The sequence below is a fragment of the Microcaecilia unicolor genome, chromosome 9, assembly GCF_901765095.1.
Source record: "Microcaecilia unicolor chromosome 9, aMicUni1.1, whole genome shotgun sequence".
Taxonomy (NCBI): domain Eukaryota; kingdom Metazoa; phylum Chordata; class Amphibia; order Gymnophiona; family Siphonopidae; genus Microcaecilia; species Microcaecilia unicolor.
The window spans coordinates 88,394,090-88,415,980 of NC_044039.1; the positions used below are offsets into that span (position 1 = coordinate 88,394,090).

Consider the following 21,891-nt stretch of genomic DNA (forward strand, 5'->3'; position numbering starts at 1 on the left):
TGAGCAATAAAGTAACACAATATGGATGCAGTGCCAGGTAAAATAGTGGAAACTTTTATAAAGAATAAAATTATGGAACACATAAATAAATATGGTTTAGTGGGACAGAGTCACCATAGGTTCAACCAAGGGTTCTCTTGCTCCACCAATTTGCTTCATTTCTTTGAAGATTTGCATATACATGTGGATAAAGGTGAGCCAGTTGATGTAGTGTATCTATTTTATTTATTTGTATTTTGCTCACACCTTTTCAGTAGTAGCTGACGTAGAGTTACATTCAGGTACACTGGGTATTTCTCTGTCCCTGGAGGGGCTCACAATCTAATTTTGTACCTAAGGCAATGGAGGGTTAAGTGACTTGCCCAAGATCACAAGGAGTAGCAGCGTGATTTGAACTGTCCACCTCTGGATATCAAGATCGGTGCTCTAACCACTAGGCCACTCCTCCACTAGATTTTCAGAAAGCTTTTGACAAAGTTCATCATGAGAGACCCCTGTGGATTAGGACTTTGTTATTGGACAGAAAACAGAGGGGAAGGTTAAATGGCCATTTTTCTCAATGGAGGAGGGTGAATGGTGGAGTGCTATAGGGATCTGTACTGTAACATATTTATAAATGATATGGAAATCAGAACGACAAGTGAGGTGATTAAATTTGCAGATGATAAAGAACTATTCAAAGTTGTCAAAACACATGCGGATTGTGAAAAATTGCAGGAAGACCTTAAGAAACTGAAAGACTGGGCATCCAAATGGCACATGAAATTTAATGTGGAGCACATTGGGAAGAATAATCCAAATCAAAGTTACCTAATGCTAGGGTCCACCTTAGGAGTCAGCATTCAAGAAAAGATCTAGCTGTCATTGTAGACAATATACTGAAATCTTCTGCCCAATGTGCAGCACCGGCCAAGAAAGAAAGCAGTGTGCTAGGAGTTATTAGGAAAATGATACACAATAAGACCAAGAATATCGTAATGACTCTGTATCACTCCATGGTGCGACTTCACCTTGAGTATTGCATTCAATTTTGGTAATCTTATCTCAAAAAAGATAAAGCGGAATTAGAAAAGGTTGAGAGAACAGCAACCAAAATGATAAAGGGGATGGAACTCCTCCTATATGAGGAAAGGCTAAAGAGGTTAGGGCTCTTCAGCTTGAAAAAGAGACAGCTGAGGGGGGATATGATTGAGGTCTATAAAATCCTGAGTGGTGTAGAATGCATAGAAGTGAATCAATTTTTCACTAAAAGTACAAAGACCAGGGGACACTCAATGAAATTACATGGAAATACTTTTAAAACAAATAGGAGGAAATAAATAAAAATAGTTAATCTCTGGAACTCGCTGCCAGAGGATGTGGTAACAGGGATCAGCATTCTAAAGGTTTGGACAAGTTCCTGGAGGAAAAGTCCATAGTCTGTTATTGAGATGGTCATGGGGTAAGCCACTGCTTGCCCCAGGATTGGTAGCATGGAATGTTGCTACTGATTTGGTTTCTGCCAGGTATTTGTGACCTGGATTGGCCTTTGTTGGAAGCAGGATGCTGTGCCAGATGGACCATTGGTCTGACCCAGTATGGCTATTCTTATGTTCACCACTGAGCAGCCGATGCGGCTTCCAAGCAACATCTGACCAAGCTTCCTTTTCACGGAAAGCGTTTGTTTGGTGAGGATCTGGAAAAGCTAGTTAAAGTTGTGGGAGACTCTAAAACTCGCCTGAGGACAAGCTGAAGTCTGCCTTCAGAGTGTCTCAGGTGCATCCTCACTTGAAGGTCACCAGGCATTATAGCCTTGGTCGGCCTTCTTCTGCCTTTCAGAGACCAAGATATCAGCAGGCTCAGTCCTTTCACGCTGACAAGCAATCTTCCAGTCATGCTTCCTGATCTTCCCCCACCATTCTTCCTTCACAATGATGGGGTACAGGTCCACTCTTCATCTCTCAAAATAGGTGTCTCTCTTTTATGAAGAGTGGGCCAAAGTCACTATGAACCAGTGGGTCCTTGAAATTTTCAGAGAAGGCTACAAATTAGAATTCTCTTCCCCCATCACAGATTTTTCTTGGAATGCTCATACAAAGGTGGAGGATCTCTCTACTCTATGCACCTTAAAAGACATTGAGACAATGATACCGGTGCCCAGACAGGAACTCAGGCAAGGCCTCTTCTTTACTAATTTTGTGCTGCTAAAGAAAGAAGGATCTCATCATTTGATTGTAGATCTCAAGAAAGTGAACAACTTCCTAAAAGTCAAGCATTTTCACGTGGAGACGTTACACTCCATACTGGCTGTGGTGCAGCCGGGGAAATATCTGACTGTTCTGGATCTCAAGGAGGCTTATTTGTATATTCCCATTTGGCCTGTGCACCAACGTTCTTTCTGCTTTGCAGGTCTGGGTAATGGTGTAGCTATGGGTTGGCCTGGGTAGACACAAGCCCACCCATTTTGGCTCAGGCCCACCCAGTGTCGGCACCCCATATCAACATATCTCCTCCTCCGCGATGTCCCAACATCTGCCCACCCATCGCTGAACCCAATCCCTCCCTGGTGTACCTTACAGGCGTTGCATTTTGAATTCCTCCCTAGCTGTTCATCTGACGTGGTCCTTCTGAAATCAGCTTAGGACTCCTTTGTGCCATCCATAGTCAGAATGGAACCTTAGTGCTTGGTGCTTTGGGCTATGTAAAAAGCTCCATTTGAACCTTTGAGAAGAGCTTTGTTGAAGGATCTCACACTTAAGACTGTTTTTCTTGTCACTATGTCCTGTAAAGATCTATTCCTTTAGTTTTCCGAATCGGGGGTGACTATACACACCGTGCCTTCTTTTCTGCCTAAGGTGGTTTCAGCATTCCATCTAAACCAATCTTTTTCTTTCTTTCCTTATTTAGGGAAGAGGATTACAAGAGGGATTTTCATAACCTGTGGACCCTAGACGTTCTTTGAATCCTTATTCGATATTTGCGTATCACTAATGAGTTTAGACATTTGATCATCTCTTTATTCTACTTTCGGGACTGAGGCAGAGTAATGCAGCTTCCAGTGTGACAATTGCTCATTGGATTAAGGAGGCATAAATGCAGGCGCCTACAGTTAGGCTCGGCATATGCCCTAAGTGCAGTTCTATAAAGGATGTATACCCCTTATAGAATCGCTTTAAGCATATTACATTTTCGGCACCAATTTTTAGGCACTACTTATAGAATTTACCCCATTGAACCTATTTCATCCTTCTGCTCTGTTATGAGAAATACTGACTGGCTAAGGAGCACACTGTCCTATAAAAGAGTTCAGTTTGGTACTCTCTATCGCCACCTGCTGGTAGATGGTCACAACCCACAAGTTTCTGGATTCATCTGCTGTCATTAAAGGAAACAAAATTATCAGGTAAGGCATAATTTTTCCATATTGTAACGGGTTCAGGTTATCTGGATAACTTTCTCTGGATTGCATTAGGCCTGCTGTTTTTGTGACTTGAATAATCCAGTGTTTAACTGAATTTCAGGGCTTTCCAACTAAATTTTAACCACATTCTTAGAATGTCTAAATCTCCAGCTTCTCTTAATCAGATAAATTTTGTGCTACCAATAAGTTGTTTGAACAAAATGTATCCAGTCAGTGGGGCACTGGAATTAGCAAATGGAAGGATGTATGTAGGGAAACTCCCAGTTTCCTGATCAAATCAATCTCACAAAATAACAATATGATAGCAAATAAAAACTACAGTTCCTGTCTAGTTTGCCCACATGTAGTCACAGACATTGGAAATACTAATAAAAGTGTTTTAATATTACATGATTTCTTACCAGAAATATAAAAAGCATTAATGTTTTTGTTTTAGGCAGTGGAAATTGACAAGGAAAAGGAAGATGAGTCAAAGGTAGAACACGAGAAAGCAGAGTAAGTGACTGTACTTTGCACAGGTTTCTCTCTTGCACTCTGTTTCCTTCATAGAACAGGAAAGTTGCCCAACATAGGATAAGCACTTAAAAACCAGGGTGTGAGCAGTTCATTATGCCCTTTCTGTATTTGCTCTGCATTTATAATCCAAGAATTTTTCTCCAGCATTTTCTCTGCGTGATTTTGAGAAACATTTATATGGTTGGTTGCAGCCCCAACCACACAATTGTTTTTTTTTTTTTTTAATCCAGGCCATTTTACCATTTTAATTGCAAAACAGCCAACATTATACATCTTAAAAGGGGGTATGATTTGGAGGTAGGGCGAGGGCATGCAAAAAGTTATACATACAGTGGCGACATTCAACTGTAAGAACGTGCAGCCTATAAGTTTGACTATAGATAAATAAGATGTAGAAATTTAAATGGATAAGAAATCCATAGATTTTCAGCAGTGGAACATATATTTTCCACTGATAAAAATCTGCTTAAAATTAAAAAGATTTCTTGTGCATTTAGGAGTCAAGTCTACAACTGGGAGTCTTCATGCAGGCACCCTGAGAATGCACAGTAGGAGCCTATTCTCTAGCGGAACTTGGGCACTCAAATTCCATTATACAACAATAGTGTAACCTGATATTGACACAACTAAAATGAATCCATCCTCGCATCATCTCTAGAACTGGCATAAGTGCTTGCGCCTAAGTGTGGCAGGGGTAACAGTATACTGTACGTTATGTACGTAAATAGGAACACTGCCTGTGTCTTACCCATGCTCCACCCACATGTACTTCCCCTTGCATTTACACACTGTGTAAGTTATGCATGCCATTACAGAATTTCATTTATCGTTTATTTGATACCGAGTTAAAGAGGTTTACAAATATACAAAAGAACTGAAAATAGAAAATAGAAAAGGAACTCTAGTGTTTGATAGGACAGAGCACTCATACAACTAAAGCATAAACAATACACTTCTTAGTAAAACAAAGCAATCATAAAGCTCAGGCACTTTTTTTTTTACAATTGATTTTTATTGATGAAAAGAGAGTAACTTACAAAACATCTGAAACAACAAGACCATTTAACAGCAATAAATCAGAAGCCTTCTAAACGATCCCCCTCTCATCCCTCCATCTCCTTTCACCTTCTCCCAACCCCTCCTACCTAAAAAGATACAAAACCAAACCCTCCTCTCCACCCAAATCTTGTAGATGAATCCATTTGTCGGCATCCTTATCAAAACAACTTTTCCGATGATCAGTACGTTTATCAAGTTCCGCAATCAGTTGCACTCAGTGAGCCCAATCCCCTATAGTGGGTCCAGCAGATTGTTTCCAATGGGATGCAATCTCACATCTAGCAGCCAAAAGGGAAAGATGCTTTAAACGCTTCTGTCACTTGTGGCCACAAAAGATACCAATTCCCAACAAACACAACTTAGGACATAGTGGAAGAGGCTAATCCAAACCCACTGCTAGTTGCTGACGAACTCATTGCCAAAAGGGTCAATCAATGCACAAGTCCACCATATATGATAAAAGGTTTCACACTCTGTGCCACAATGCCAACAGAGGCGGAATGTGGATACATACACTTCAATGGAACAGGAATTAAATACCAGGGAGAAAACACTTTATAAGCATTTTCTTTTATTAACATACAAATAGATGCCCACTTCACCTCCCAAAATACCCATTTCCAAGTACTCATATCTAAAGATTCACCCAAATCTGTTTCCCACTGGGTCATAAAAGGAAAATACCGATACTCCTTACCTCTCAAACATTTATACAGAATAGATAATGAATGAGGTAATTTTCCCAGTGCCACCCAAATATTTTCCAAATATTCAGTGTCATCAGGGTCCTCCCTCAACCACTCCTGTGCTGCCCATAAAATGCTGGTCTTGGTCATAGGGGAACTGATCTTGAGCCATTCGATTGTATTTTTCTTTCAAATCCCCAAAGCCCCGCAACTCCATCACATCCAAGAGCTGTCTAAATTACTGCTGACCAAAATGATATCACCGCGCAAAAGCAGCCCAACCTACCCCCCCCCCCCCCCCACTAAAAAGGTTGGTTCAAAGGCTAGAGGAGCCAAAGAGGACACATAAGTACCCCCCCCCCAAAAAAAAAAAAAAAAATTTAATTTTAACCAAGTTCCAGATGGAGAGTAAATGGTTAGTAAAGGGATTAGTCAAAGAAGTAGCAAAATGCTCCGGTACCTTGGTAAGCCATAACAAAGTAGCTTTCCCTGCAAAATGGGGAAAGGTACTTTGGTCCAATTCTATAGCAATTTTATCAGAGTTTGCTTCCCAGTCTATTAGTTGACGTAGTTGGGATGCCCAAAAATATCAGATCAAATTTGGAACTGCCCTACAGGATACCACAATTGTTCCTGAGAAATACGAGACATCTTCCCCCCCCCCCCCCCCCCTCCAAATAAGCTGTAAATTATTTTGTTGCAGCTTTTTAAGTTGTTGGTGAGAAACAGAGGAACAGAAATCAGTAAAGTTTGAAATAACAGAAAACAGGGGAGAACATTCATTTTTATTGCTGAAATGAGTCCCCACCAAGACAAACCCACCCCTCCAACGGCCAGATCCAGTCTAATCTAGTGAAACAATGATGAATATAATGATAGAGAAGACCTAAATCCTTAGAAAGCTGTATTCCTAAATATCGGAAGTGATCCTTGGCCCATTGAAAGAAAAAAATGTTGACAAAGGTACTCCTCCTCCTGAGTAGATAGTGTAACCCCCAACATTTCTGATTTATCAAAATTGACCTTGAAGCCAGCTAAGGCTCCAAAGTCCTTCAATTCTTGCAAATTGAGGAGGAGAAGGGAACAAAGACAGTTGTGGAATTAAAAAATACATGGGACACACTCAGGAGATCCCTATCTAGGAAGAAGTTAGAATCAAAGCAAAACTTAAATAATTTTCATACTTTAAACAAGGGTACAGGTACAATTCTGACCACCTTGTTGGGCAGACTGAATGGATCATATAAGTCTTTATCTTTCATCATTTACTATGTTACTTTGTTACTATATCCTGCCCCTCAAACATGCCACTTTTTAAAATATTTAACTTTGGCCATTTTGCGATTAAAACTGCCAAAGTTATATGTTTATCCTCCATGAATTTTCGTTTTTAAAAAAGGACCTTCTGCAGTCTGTGCCACTGCTGATCGCATAAGTGCTTTTGAATATTGACCACATTTAGTTTTCTCTTCATTTTTATGTTTTCAGCCTTGAGAAAGATGAGAAAAAAGATAAATTAAAGGAAGAAATGGCTAGGGAGATCTCACAAGAAGAAGCCAAGAAAAAGGCACGAAGACATGGTCAGAAAAAGGAAGAAAAAGAGGCTTTCATGGCTAACTTCTTGGAAAGCATGGAAATTTACCAAACCAAAATGCTAGTGAGTGTCTCTTTGTTTCTCCATTACCCTGTTCATATTGCATAGACGTTCTCCAGAACAGTGGTGTAGGCATTTTAACTAAACATGTTCAGTGCAAACACTCTAGCCCAGTTATTAGACTGAAGTAAGTCATCTATTTTATCCTCTTGTTAGAGCTTAAGTAAGTAAAGGGCAGAACTGTGTAGAATGGTGGAAAAGAAAAGGAAGGAGGGCATAAGAAGAAAAAAGGGGAAGGCAAAGGACAAAAGAAAGGAGAAAAAACAAGTTGTTGGAGAGAAAAGAGAGACAGATGAGAGATTTTAGAGGGGAAAAAGTGTGATAGAACCTCTAGAATCTCTCTTATCAGCCTTTCTTTTATCTCCATGCTACCTCACCTTTTTTCTACTTCTTTCTTTCCTCTGTCCTTCTTTTTTTCTTCTTATGCACTTCTTCCTCCTCTCTCTCTCCTAGTTCTTCTTTCTCCTAACTTTTGACCATCTGGTTTTACTTTTACCAAGAAAAAGGTAACTACCATACCCAAGATTTTGTTACCTCAGGAGAACGGTGAAGCTAGGAACTCCCGCCTACTCAGCAGAGCCATAGAACTAGGGATTTCCTTCTTCCCAGAAGATCCATAGAGCTAGGGATTTGCTTCTTCCCAGAAGAGTCATAGATCTAGAATTTCCTTCTTCCCAGGAAAGCCATAGAGCTAGGGATTTACTTCTTCCCATGCAAGCTATAAAGCTAGAGATTTCCTTCTTCCCAGGAGAGCCATAGAGCTAGGGATTTCCTTCTTCCCAGGCAAACTATAGAGCTAGGGATTTCCTTCTTCCCAGGTGAGCTATAGAGTTAGGGATTTCCTTCTTCCCAGAAGAGCCATAGAGCTAGGGATTTCCTTCTTCCCAAGCGAGCTATAGAGCTAGGAATTTCCTTCCCAGGAGAGCCAGAGAGCTAGGGATTTCCTTCTTCGCAAGTGAGCTACAGAGCTAGGGATTTCCTTCTTCCCAGGAAAGCCAGAGAGCTAGGGATTTCCTTCTTCCCAGGTGAACTAGAGCTAGGGATTTCCTTCTTCCCAGGCGAGCTATAGAGCTAGGAATTTCCTTCTTCCCAGGAGAGTCATAGAGCTAGGATTTTTTTCTTCCCAGGCAAGCTATAGAGCTAGATATTTCCTTCTTCCCAGGAGAGCCATAGAGCTAGGGATTTCCTTCTTCCCAGGCAAACTATAGAGCTAGGGATTTCCTTCTTCTCAGGTGAGCTATAGAGCTAGGGATTTCCTTCTTCCCAGGTGAGCTATAGAGTTAGGGATTTCCTTCTTCCCAGAAGAACCGTAGAGCTAGGAATTTCCTTCTTCCCAGGAGAGCTATATTCCCAAGTATTCTCACCTTCCAAAGAGAATTGTAGAACTCAAGATTCCTCCCTCAGGAAGAACTGCAGAGCCAGGTATTTCATCCTCCTCCATGCCCTTGATAACTGCATGATCATGTATTTTTTCCCTGCTTCCTTCCAAACCTCAAAAATGTACAGGTTCAGGGGTTCCCATCCTATTCCCCCAGAGAATTGCACAAATGGTTGCTGATTGTCCAATCATTTATCTCACAGCATTCTTTTCAATTTCAGCATTTCTTGGCTAGAAACTTTTACAACCTGCGCTTCCTTGCTCTGTTTGTTGCATTTGCCATCAACTTTATTCTGCTCTTCTATAAGGTAAAATATTACTTCTTTATTCTCATGTTTTTTCATACCACAAATGAGGGAGATTCTAAGTTTATGCCAAAGGTTCTCAGAAAATTGGTGCCAGTCACTTAGGCTTAACTGGCCCTCACTGAACCATGAATGTATTGCCTTTTTAAATTTGATTTCATATTTACATTGTTGGCTGCCTTTTGTAAATGAAAAAAGTTTACAATATTAAAACACAATACAGTAATATATTAATACAAAAATATAAATGTACCAATTTATGACCCAAACCCAATCCATTCTCACTAAGGGATGGATAAAACCATGTAACATAATTAGGACTTTTGATTCTAAGAGTTTACAAACTGTGGACCCAGTATTCAGAACAATTTAACTGGGCAAGATAGACTCCTGCCTGGTTAAGCCATGCTGCCCTGCCCACCTGCTAACATTCAGCAACACTTAACAAGGCAGTGCCACTGAATATTAGCATTGACCACTGTGGCACTTGCCGACTAGTAAAGGTCAAAGGAGTAGGGTGAGAGGAATGGCACATCCAGAAAACACGAGGAAGTCAGGAAATCTTCAGACACAGTGTTTATATTGATAAGTACACCTTGAGGACTCAACATGAAACCATGTTTTGGTACAAAGCGCCTGCCTCAGGAGTCTGAAATCAGATAGATGTATTGTGAATTTAGAGTGCTGTGTATCAAGATAATCTCTAATTGTGCAGTGAAACTCCTAGTCAGTTTTGGAGAAGCTGTTTGTGGTACCAAAATCTTGAGGCAGGCGCTTTGTGCTGAAACATGATTCCGTGTTGAGTCTTCAAGTTGTATTTATCGAAATAAACACTGTGTGTAAAGATTTCCTGACTCCCTTGTGTTTTTGGGAGTGCCATTCCTCTCACCCTCCTCCTTTCACCTTTCCTGCTGCATTCATAGGGTCTAGTGTTCCAACACTTTATGTGGCTGTTTCCTCGCTTGCCGATTAGTGCTATGCGCAGGCTCAGAGAAATCTTTTGTGTGTAAGGATAAAGAAAAATATGAGTAACCAAAGACGCAATGATTCATACAAAACTAGCATACAGTAATGTGGAAAAGTTTCTGCCCCCTCCTGATTATCCCTGTTACTGCATATATGTTACACTGATTGGTTTCTGGTCTTTGAATATAATGTAATTTTATAGAAAGAGAACCTGAGTAAATATATAACTCAATTTTTTCCTTCTTTATTTTTATTTGATTTTTGTCAAATCACGTACAATCAACAGTTCTACCTTCATCACCTTTGGCAGCAAAATTTGCAACCGAATGCTTTTTGATATAGGTCTTTCACATCACTATTGAGGAATCTTCGCCCACTCTGCTTTGCAGAACTGCTTTAATTCAGACACATTCATAGGTTTTCATGCATGAAGTGCTAATTTCAGGTCCTTCCAGAGCAGGGTTCAAATCAGGATTTTGATCATACCAACTCATAACTTTGCTTCCCCTCAGCCATTCAGATGTAGACCTGCTGTATTACCCAACAACTGGATATTCTCATTCATAATTTTCTGGTAAAGTTGTAGAATTCATGGTTCCTTCAATAGTGGCAAGTTTTTCAGTTTGTGAGGCAGCAAAATATCTGCACATCATCACACTACCATTGCCATGTTTGATTGTTGGTATGATGTTCACTGCCTTGGGTGACTCTCTTCATAAAAGCGGTTAATAAATCCCACTAAATACATAAATACTGCAAAATGCTGTTTTTGCTATATGCCAGACATAATTGAATTGTGATACTACTACTACTACTACTACTTATCATTTCTATAGTGCTACTACACATACACAGCACTGTACACTTGAACATGACGAGACAATTCCTGCTCGACAGATCTTACAATCTAATCAGGACAGACAAACAGGACAAATAAGGGATAAGGGAATTACTAAAGTGGGAATGATAAAACAGACATGGGTGCTGAACAAGTGAATAGGGGTTAGGAGTTAAAAGCATCAAAAATGTGGGCTTTTAGCCTAGATTTGAAGACAGCCAGAGATGGAGCTTGACTTACTGGCACAGAAAGTCTATTCCAGGCATATGGTGCAGCAAGATAAAAGGAACGGAGTCTGGAGTTAGCAGTGGAGGAGAAGGGTACAGATAAGAGAGATTTACCTAATGATTGAAGTTCCTGGAGAGAAGTGTAGGGAGAGATAAGAGTGGAGAGGTAATGAGGAGTTGCAGAGTGAATGCATTTGTGTCGATAAGAGGAGTTTGAACTTTATGCGGAAACGGATAGGGAGCCAATGAAGTGACTTGAGGAGAGGGCTACTATGAGTGTAGCGACACTGGCAGAATATAAGTCATGCAGCACAATTTTGAACAGATTGAAGGGGAGATGGCTTAGTGGGAGATCTGTGAGAAGCAAGTTGCAATAGTCTAAGCAAGAGGTGATGAGAGTGTGGATAAGCGTTTTGGTAATGTGCTCAGAAAGGAAAGAACAAATTTTGGTGATATTATACAAAAAGAAATGACAAAGTTTTAGCAGTCTGTTGAATATGTGCAGAGAAAAAGAGAGGAGTCAAAGATGACCCCAAGGTTACGAGCTGATGAGACAGGGAGGATGAGAGTTTTATCCACAGAGATAGGAAATCGGGGAAGAGGAGAGGTTGGTTTAGGGGGAAAGATAAGAACTTGTCCAAAGAGTTTCACTTTTGACTCATCTGTCTGTAGAACATTATCCCAAAAGGCTTGGGGATTATCCAGGTAAATTTTGCAATTTAATAGGTCCATTAAAAAACAGACTTGTCTCCTCACCCATTGGGTAGGAACATTTGCCAGACTGAGCTGATCTTAAGCTGTCCTGCAATAACCTTTCTACATCATAGTTCTTGCATGTATCATGACTTTAAACACTTAGGAGTTGACATTCAGCCAGAGACACTCAGTAGTTTGCTGACTGCTGCAGGCATTATGCCTAGAAATTCAGTGCCAGGCCATGTTCAGGTGTCAGCACTGAATTTCCTGGTTTGCAGAGCCAGATAAAGCATAGCCAGTTAAGTGCGATGTTCAGCACTTAATTGGCTATGGGCACGACATAAAGATAGTAGGACTGACTTATATGTGGTCCTCTTTATAAGGTTACCTTGGCTGGTTAAGTGCTGAATACCGGCACATAACCAGCAAAGTGCTGACTCCGCCCCTGGAATGCCCCCAAAATAGCCAGTTTTGAGATAAGTGCTAACAGGACATTTTCAGTGGTACTAACCAGTTAAGTGCTGCTGAAAATGACTGGTTAGCCCCAATCAAGCGATTTAACTGGCCAGGAGCCATTTCTGGATGGTAAAATCACTTTGAATATCAACGCGTTAACTTCCACATAGACAGTTTCTGGTACAGCAGCTGGATCAAAAATTGCTGACAGCTTATTTCTATAATTTCTCTTAATATTACATCTCAATTCCAGTTTTCTAGCAGCCAACCAGCAAAGCATAAACTGACCTACCTTTTTATAGCTTGTAACCCTAAAACCACCCCAAAGCTAACCATACCACTCTTTCCAGTCTTCTAGGTCATTTGCACTGTCTCAGATTTTCCCCGCACTTCACTCCCTTTCTCTTATTCCCATTTCCCAACCTCACTCATACTCCCAACCCATCAAAACACCCCCACTAATACCTACCAATTTCCATGTCCTCACTATCCTCTTGAAATTTCCACTCAGTATTTCCCATCCATAATTCCATGCTCTGCCCTCCAAGACTCTCCCACTCAAACACCAAGTGCCATCCATCTTCTGTTCTGTTCCCCTTCTCCCACCAGTCTCGCCCCCTAAGTCCCATCCATGCTCTGCTCTGTTCCCCTTTCCTTACCCCCAAGTCCCGTCCATGTTCTGATCTGTTCTCCTCCCCTCATCTCCAAATGCTCCTTGGCCCAACTTACTCTGGCTCAGCTTCAGGTGCAGTTCTGAAGGCAGCAGTGAGTCTCTTGACAGGCTGCTGCTGCTGCTGCTTCTTCCTCCTTTCCAGAGCAGCCAGGCCTCGTGTGTCTGCGGAGCCCTGGATGGTTCATATGTCACCTGTTCAAATTGAGTGGTTTGGAATTGCACAGCCTAGTGGTTCAAACTGAGCGGTCTGGAATTTTGTGGCCTGGCCACTCTGCATAGTAGGAAGGAGTTGCTTGTCATAAAACCCACTGCTGCCACCAGAAGTGCAACCCAAACTAGACCAGTTTAGATGTATGGTCTGGTTCAGGCTGGGAAGGCAAAGGGGTAGCAAGCCTTTTTTGGGGGATGGCAATAGCAACGCCTATGCCATTTAGTTTCTCTCACTTTTATTATTCCTAGCCCTCTGTCCTCACTCACAAGACCAGGGCCAGCGTTGCTGCCTCATTCAGGCCCTCCTCATTTTTAGATGGTCCCTCCTCTGGCCAGGCAGAGGGATCAATTGTGTTTCTGTCCTAGGAACTGCCTCGCCAGGAGGAGGGTGTGTACTGTCCCATAATTGGAGAACCTAGTGGTGGAAGAGCTATTTTTTGAGCGTTTTGATGCCTGTGACATTAACACATATCATATACATGCATGCACAAATTCAACAGTGCACATCCATCACTAGATGCCCTACTGTATTAGTGCGCTATGATTTGTTACAGTATTCTACCTGTTCCATAAAGGGCAAACTATGATTGTTACAGTATATATACCTATTCTGTAAAGGGTGTAACTACACAGGCTATTTGAAATTTCTACTATAGTATTTCACCAAGTCTGTGATACATCAGCCAAATCAAATTCCTGATTGAATAACAGCTGTTGGCATCTGGTACAAATTGCTACAGATCTTTAAGACATACGTTGCATGGGGAGCTTTGAGGCTATAATCGTAAACCTAAGTAGTCTAAGGTTTTGTTTCTATGTGCGAGAAATCTAACGAGTGAATTAGTGATACCATATATGAGGTTCTCATATATGAGTTTCCTCAGTATTATTGGTTATCATGTGTTCTGCTGATAGCTTTTTCTTTTTTTAATGGAGTATGATATGATTCTTTCTTAATATGAGCTTTCCTTAAGTACACATCTTGTCCCTAGCTCCCAAAGATTCACCACTTCTTTGCTGTGAATATAGTCCAAAAGTAATCTGTGTCAGATAACTCACATAGAAAAGAATTAGTAATCAATAACTTCAAAGACAGTAATAACTGTTATTTATATTTTAAAAAAATTTGTAGTCAGCATTGTTGACAACATCGGTACCTGTTGCATGGACTGAGTAAAGATGTTCGGTCTGAATCCAACAACAGTCAGTAGTTCATGAATCTCATATGCTAATCAATCAGTAACACTAATGAAAGAGTAACAAGAAGTATATAATATCTCAGATTCTGAAGAGTATTGATCAGGAACCAATTAAATCAGTAGGAGTCTGTAGCCCCACCATGAGCAAGCTGACCGCAGAGCACAGAACTATGTCTTAAGGGGCAAATGCTTCATTTAATCAGTAAGGACTTTATTTTTCTTTTAGGTGAGTGAAGATCCTTCTGTTAATGACATGGATGAAGAATCAGACCTGTGGAATACTTTTGATGAAGAGGAAGAAGAAGATGAAAGCATTGTATATTATGTCTTGCAAGAGAATACAGGTTACATGGCACCTACACTTCGGATTTTGGCTATTATGCACAGCATTATCTCCTGCCTTTGTATTATTGGCTACTATTGTCTCAAGGTACAATCTGATGCCATACTGTCTAATACTGTACACTCAGAAGGGTAGGGTCCTGAATAATATTGAACCATGTAGTGTTAGGATTATATCTGATGCTGTACTGTCAGAAGATATAAGATTGTGCCGACGAATGGGGTCCTGCCTGGTCTTATACAGCTGAGAGTAGAATATTATCTGATACTATCATCTGAAAGTAGTGTCCAAAATCTAGGATGCTGTCTGATACTAAGTATCTATTTTGCAATAAAGTATTCAAAGTGACTGTAGGATTCACCAAATCATACTTTGATATCATATGCTAAACTGTAAAATTCAAACTATACTATTCTAAAATACTTAAGGCTATAACAATAAAACATCTAAAATTGACCTTTGATAAAATATCCAAAACCACTCTCTAAGTAAAAACTTACTAATAAAGTACTAGAAGTTGTACTATAGTAAATTCAAAAGAAATGTGAACTGAAATGACCTAACCAGTATGTTAGTAAAAATTAGAAAGCAGTTCAACGAGTTGGGGAGAGATCTTAGAGAAGCAGAAGTGCTACCTGACAACAACTGGGAAATAGAAGGAATTGTCCTCTCAAATAATAATATATTGAGAGAATTTGACACCCTTAAATTCATGTTTTATTCTTCATAGAAGTCTGAAGGAACCCTTCTAAATTTATTTTATTAATAGGTATTTGTGTCCACCGATTGAAATATTGCTGCAGAGGAGGTAATATAGCAAACATTACTGACCAAGGGTACTATTGGGCACTACAGAAAGGGTACAGCAGCACCAGCCACAGTGGAAATGCAAGCAAAATTATCAAGGAAGGTATCACATAGACAAAAGAGAAAGACTAGCATGCCAGTCACAGAGGAGAACACTTGTAGGTGCTCTAATAAAGCCTAATTTAATTTACAAAATATTAGCTTGCTTAAAATATTCTATATGTATTTTTATTTGCTTAAATTTAATAGTTATATCCCCAGAACAATAAAAGGTAGGTATTAGATAGCTTATCAGGCCAAAAACTGAGAAAACAGTGCTATTGAGCTGAATTAGGTGTTAATTAAAGTATTCTTATGAAGGTTCAAAGGCCATTTGGACAGACTAATTACTGTGTAAATCATCAAAGCAGCTATTGGAAGTATTTCCCCTAGAAGCAAAGATATATAGAAAGGAAAGGTCCCAAAAACCTTCTTTTCTGAAGAAGTTTGATAGAAAAGGAAGCTAGGACCTTACATTGCTGGGATATTTGGTAACTTTAAGCTTGGAATGGAATTTAATTTGTAGATTTCTTGATGAAATCTGTTGTAATTTAATTTAATAAACAAACATAGTTATTAGCCTTAGTTTAAATTAATTCTTATAGTCCTAGAACAGTAAAAAGTATGTATTAGATAGTTTATCAGATCTAAATGTGTTTTGCCTTATTTTAGTGTTCTTTCCCATCCATTCCAGGCACATCTGTTAATTTTTAATCAATTATCCTAATTAAGAGGATGAGAAGGAATTTTGTCACAACAGGGTATTTTCATCAGCAAGTTATTCAGCATAAACAACAATTTATTTGCAGTTACTTAGTAACACAGGGGCCCTTTTACTAAGCCACGGTAAAAAGTGGCCTGTAGTAGTGTAGGCACGTGTATTGGGCGCACACCGGGACAGTATTTACCACACCTACAAAAATGGTGTTTTTTTTTAATGGGACAGGAAATGAGCATGCAGTAAAAATGAAACTAGTGCGTGCCCAAAACCGGCCTGAGCCCTTAATGCCACCAATTGATCTAGCGGTAAAGGCTCATGCGCTACAAGTGCGGTGACCGGTCCCGATTACCATGAAAATGGCACACGTAGGAGGAAATAAATAAATAATTCATCCATGCATTATGGGTGCACACCAAATCTGAAATTACTGCCAGGAGGGCGTGCTGGCCTGGCGGTAGTCTTATATGGGCAGGTGCTGCATGCATGTAGAGCCTACTGCAGTTTAGTAAAAGGGCCCCATAGTAAATGTCAGCAGATAACGACCTGCACGGTCCATTCAGGCTGCCCATCAATGAGTAGCAAACACAAATAAATACATAAAATAAACCAAATAATCTTAAGGCCCTTTATTAGTTAGGTAGCCTTACCAAGTCTAAACCTCACCAATACTAACATGCAGGCAGCAGTCCAGCAGCAACATAGGTTCTATCCAGTCTTTTGCATTGAATGCCACATGTATGATTATCTTCAAGTTGGTGAGATGACCTCAGTGCAAAGAGTTCTGAGTTCTCAGAGAATGAGTCTGATCTATGTAGCATAGAGCCACAGACTTGGAGGACCTAAGGCAGACAGAGAAATATATAGAAAAGAACTTTAGGAACAGAGTAGAAAAATCCAACCTCCAGTCAGCAGCTTGTATGGTGCCTTGGAGAAGAGAAGTCATCTGACAGGCAAGCATCACCTTGGTGAAACAGGAAGTGATCCTGTAGCCAGGACCTTCCCTCTATGGGATGTAATATTCTTTTAAAATAAAGCTATGTCTCTAGGGGCTTCTGCCAACTAAGATGGTCATTTTAGTTGGAGATGTAATTATTAGGCATATAGACAGCTCGGTGACTACTGGCTGTAAGGACTGCTTGTTTACTTGCCTGCTTGATGCAAAGGTGATGGACCTCATGCATCACCTAGATAAGATTTTAAACAATGCTGGGGAAGATCTGGCTGTCTTGGTACATGTGGGTACCAATAATATAGGAAAGTAAAACCAGCACGTGTCCATTTTTGGCCTGAGACCTTACCGCCGCTATAGCGGTAAGGCCTCACATGCTACCCAGGCGGTAAGCATGCAGCGTGTGTCCACTGCCATTTACCGCCAAGTAAGTGCCACATGATAGAAAATAGAAAATAATGTCTACTGTGTGTTTTCAGTGCGTGCCAAATTCAAAATTACTGCTCGGGGCACGCAGTAGCCCTTGTAGACACTCATAAGAATAGTATGGGCATATACACGGTTAGTACATGCTAAAAACGCTAGTGTGCCTTTGTAAACAGGGCCCTAATCTGAGAATGTATATAGTCACCTACCCAGGTATGGTAGAGAATCAAAGTGAAAGACAGCAAACATTGGAATGGATAAAGGGAAGGGAATTTTGGATCTACTGTGTATGGTTTCAGTAGTTGTGCAGAGCAAATTATATTCAGGTACATAAGCAGTCAAGCTTCAGTGGTTGGTAGCTTGGATATATCCTTGGCCCACGGCAGACATATAGGAGGGGCCCTCAATTCTGCCAGCTGTGCCTTCTCCAGCTTCAGGCAAGCTTGGGGCCCTCTGTGTGGCATGAGGGTACAGGAAAATTGTTCTGGTTGCACACCCCTCTCCCCCAGTACCAATCCTCTCTTAGCAGGATAGACCAGAATAAGTAGGCATACTGAACAGGCTGATTAGTCATCATCTGCATCATCCACTGTGTTCTGTATGCAAGGTCAGGCTAAAATGAAAGCAGAATTGAATTGTAATAAAAAGCAATAAAATCCCTATTCTAAGTATAATGAATTTCTGCATTCTTTTATTCAGACAATGTCTCTTAAGTATATTTGAAGCTTTTACAAACTTATTTTGTTGTGTTTTCCAGGTTCCTCTAGTGGTCTTCAAACGAGAAAAAGAAATCGCCCGTAATCTAGAATTTGATGGTTTGTATATCACTGAACAGCCATCAGAAGATGATATTAAAGGCCAGTGGGACCGTATGGTTATAAATACCCCGTGAGTAGTAGATACTTAATTCCTCTCAAAGATTTCTTGCTTTAAGCCATGCTTTCATGAACTCTGATATTGTTTTCGCCAGTGCCACTTCAACAGGGAGAATATTTCATATACCCACCACTCTTTATGTGAATTAATATATAAGAACACAAGACTTGCCATACTGGGTGAGACCAAAACTCCTGCTTCCAGCAGTGGCCAAAAAAAAAAACTTTATTACTATGTACAAGGGAAATAAACAAGCCTACTTCCTCACAGGTTCAATAGCCTTCATGGAAGTCTCTCAAAGACAATTTCATTTTCACTAGTGCACCTCTGGCATGGCTACTGTCTTCCATATGCAATGTCTTCCTTAGTCACAACCATAGTTGAGCAATCGAGGAATCCTGAGCCTACTTTGGCAGTCTTTTTTTCTTACAAGCACTCAACCCTGGAATTCCTTCAAGCATAAACTTCAGACTTCTCACTCAGCATACAAGGTCTGAGTTATGGCCACCCTTCTTCCCTGGAACTCCGCCATGTACTATAGCCTAAGCCAGATCACTGTCCTCGGGGCCTCTCTCGCTCTACACTAACTCAGGGCATTTATCTCCATCCGCCCCTTTGACTCAGACTCTGAGATGGCCATTTAGCGCCACCTGATGTAAGGAGGCTTAACTGCACCACCAATGAGGGAGTGGCCTTGAGACACCTGTCGCTATACCACTCTCTCACATACCCCCCCCCCCTCAGCTCAACCCTCATAGGTTAAGCGTCTGCAACAACCAGGGGCACCACCCGAAAGAGCCATGGCTAACCATCCCATAGGGCACCCTGGACTCCCACAACCATTAGAAAATGCCCGAGGGCCACAACTCTCTAGCACCCACACATGAACAGGGCAAAGTAAAGACAGCAACCATTGGGCCCCATCACACCAATGGTCACAAACTGTCCACACGGACATCCAGTCCAGTAGAAAACAGCTGGGCCAGAAAGCCATCCATAGGCTACACCGCAAGCATCTCATCCAGTGGCCACCAGTAACCCCCTTGAAACTGGGTATCATCTCCAGAAGACAGCATCACCTCAAACACAGATGTCCGCCTTCACTTCCCCACTGGACCCTTCGTCAACACTCAATCCTCCATAGTAGGAAAGACACTTTCCTCTTTGGTCTCGGACAACCATTATAGCCAAGTCCTTGGGAGTAACCAGGCTCAACTCCAGAATCCCCTAAAATATCCACAGCTGGGAGTAGGAAGAAGAACATAAGCCTCCAGGACCCTCTTGGTGTCAGATCCTTGAGTCCTTGTGCTGAGTAGAACCCTGATGTTTCCTAGAGAAGGGCTGGACCCAGGTCATGACTCAGCAGTCGGACAAGCCTGAGGCTTCACCTGTGATGACCGCCGTTCCCCGGAGGTTGAGCCCCCAGGTGCGGGCGGCCGACAGGACTTAGAGGACAGGCACAAGGAGTAGTCAGAGGATGCACTGGGTCAATAAGCAGGCAGAGAGGGTAGACGGGATACACGCTGGGTCAATAAGCAGGCAGCAGTCACAGAGAGTAGATGGGATACATGCTGGGTCGGATAGGCAGGCAGCAGGCACAGAGAATAGTCAGGATACAGACAGAGGTCAGCAACGAGGAAACAAGCAGATAGAGAGCAACTAGCGCAAACAATCATCTACCGGAGTAGAAGACGAAGCATGGAACCCAAGAAAGAATCAGCAGATAAAGTGCTGGCGTCTGACATCAGCAGGAGCCCAGCAGGGGAAGGGAGAGCAGCCATAGGAAGAAAACAGGAGGTGGGAAAAAGCAGGAACCAATGGGAACGGGCCAAGGAAAGGAGCACATTGATTGGTCATGCGGGGCGATAGGGGCGGAGCCAAGCAGACGCGCGGCAAATTACGTTGCAGAGGCTCCCAGCAGGCAGAGGCAGCGCCGCCCAAGAAGACTGGCAGTGCATCTTGCTGATCAAGGCAGTGCTGCAACAGAGCCCCGCACTGCACTCCCTCCTGGAAACCTCCAGCTGGGTCTAAGGACTCTGGCTTCATGCCAGCTGATTTCACAATGATTACATTGTACTGTCCAACACTGTCATTTCTTTTTGGTATGTCAGTACCTTGACACACGTACTGTTGAGCTAACACTCCATCTTTGCAAGTTCCTGCTTTAACAATTTATTCTCTTCCAGTTGCTGAACATACTCCTGTTGTGTGCTCATTTCTATCTTAGACTACTCCTCCCGGAGGTCTGGCTGCTGGAGTTCAGCGATCCTGCCTTACAACATTTGGAGCTTCGCTTGCTGCTCTTGACTCTCCTGCAGGAGATTAGACAGCTGTCCCTGCAGTCTGGGGTATTGTTCCACTGGCACCGCTCTGGCCACTTTTTGTTGCAGTCGCGTAACTTCTGCTTGGGTAGCTTCTGCTTGTGTCTGACAGCCTGGTTCTGGTCTATCAGCTGGCAGATCTGGGATTGGAGCTCCTTAACCTTGTATTGCTGCTGTCCCAGCTCCTTCTCTGCTACCGCCAGACATTTGGCTTTCTCCCTTACTTCCCAGATAGAGCTGTTTCTCAATTGTTCACCTGTTTCACTGAGACTCTCCTTTTCAGCATACTCCTCAGTTTCTGAAGTATGTGGTTTACTTCTTCCTTCTGTTAAGACAGTGTCTGGCAGCTCCTTTTGAGCTGCTCCTTTTCCACTTGCAGCTCCTCTATCAGGAGGCACTGCTGCTTCAGCTGGTCACATGACCGACTATGCTCAGCTGAGTCATTCACGTTGCACCTCTGCAGTCCATGCATGCTCTTTTTCTTCTTGTAAGTCATGGAGTAGGTCATCTGCCTGTCTCTGCAGCCTCTCCATGAAAGATTCCATCAAGGTCCTCTGCACCCTCATGTGGTTGACCTCTTTTATCCTGCTCTCCAGGCTTTTATCCGATGCTGTGACCTCCTGCTCCCTTTCCCTTGCCAGGTACAGGAATTCCTGCATGCTTTCAACTAGGTACTTAACCATGCATTCTGGGTCTGTGACCAGCCTCTTTCTTGGTCCAACTGATCCTGTTGGTGGACCAACAAGATTTCCGAGGACTGTAGCTCCTCTAGCTTCAGTTGCAATGCTGCTTTTGCTGTGTCCCTTCCTTGGAATTTGGCAATTTCCTTATCTCCTCCGCCTGCTGTTCAGTGGTTTCCTACTCTTTCTGTTCTTCTTCCACAGTAGTGCGGATCAACTGTAATTACTCCACATACTTCCCAGCTTGCTGTATGAGATCTCCCATCATTTCCCCTTTCTCTCTCTCAAGGTCCTGCATTTTTACTAGCTGCACTTGAAGAGCTTCCTTTTCTTCTTGCAGCCTCTGACACTTCTGTTCTGCCTCACCCAACTCCCATATGAGGTCTTCAGTATAGAGACGGGCTTCCTCTATCTGTGTCATAGCTGTCTAATCTCTATATCCTTTTCAGAGGATTCCAGCTTCTGA

General features: G+C 41.9%; 1 protein-coding gene across 1 annotated transcript in view; it reads left to right on the forward strand.

Annotated features, from left to right (window-relative positions):
* The window catches only part of RYR3 (ryanodine receptor 3), a 743,078-nt gene that overhangs the window by 633,498 nt on the left and 87,689 nt on the right, over nt 1-21,891 (forward strand). The window contains 5 exon segments of the mRNA XM_030213678.1: nt 3,837-3,895; nt 7,150-7,318; nt 8,915-9,001; nt 14,490-14,693; nt 18,306-18,436. Of these exon segments, the coding sequence (XP_030069538.1) occupies nt 3,837-3,895; nt 7,150-7,318; nt 8,915-9,001; nt 14,490-14,693; nt 18,306-18,436 (650 nt within the window).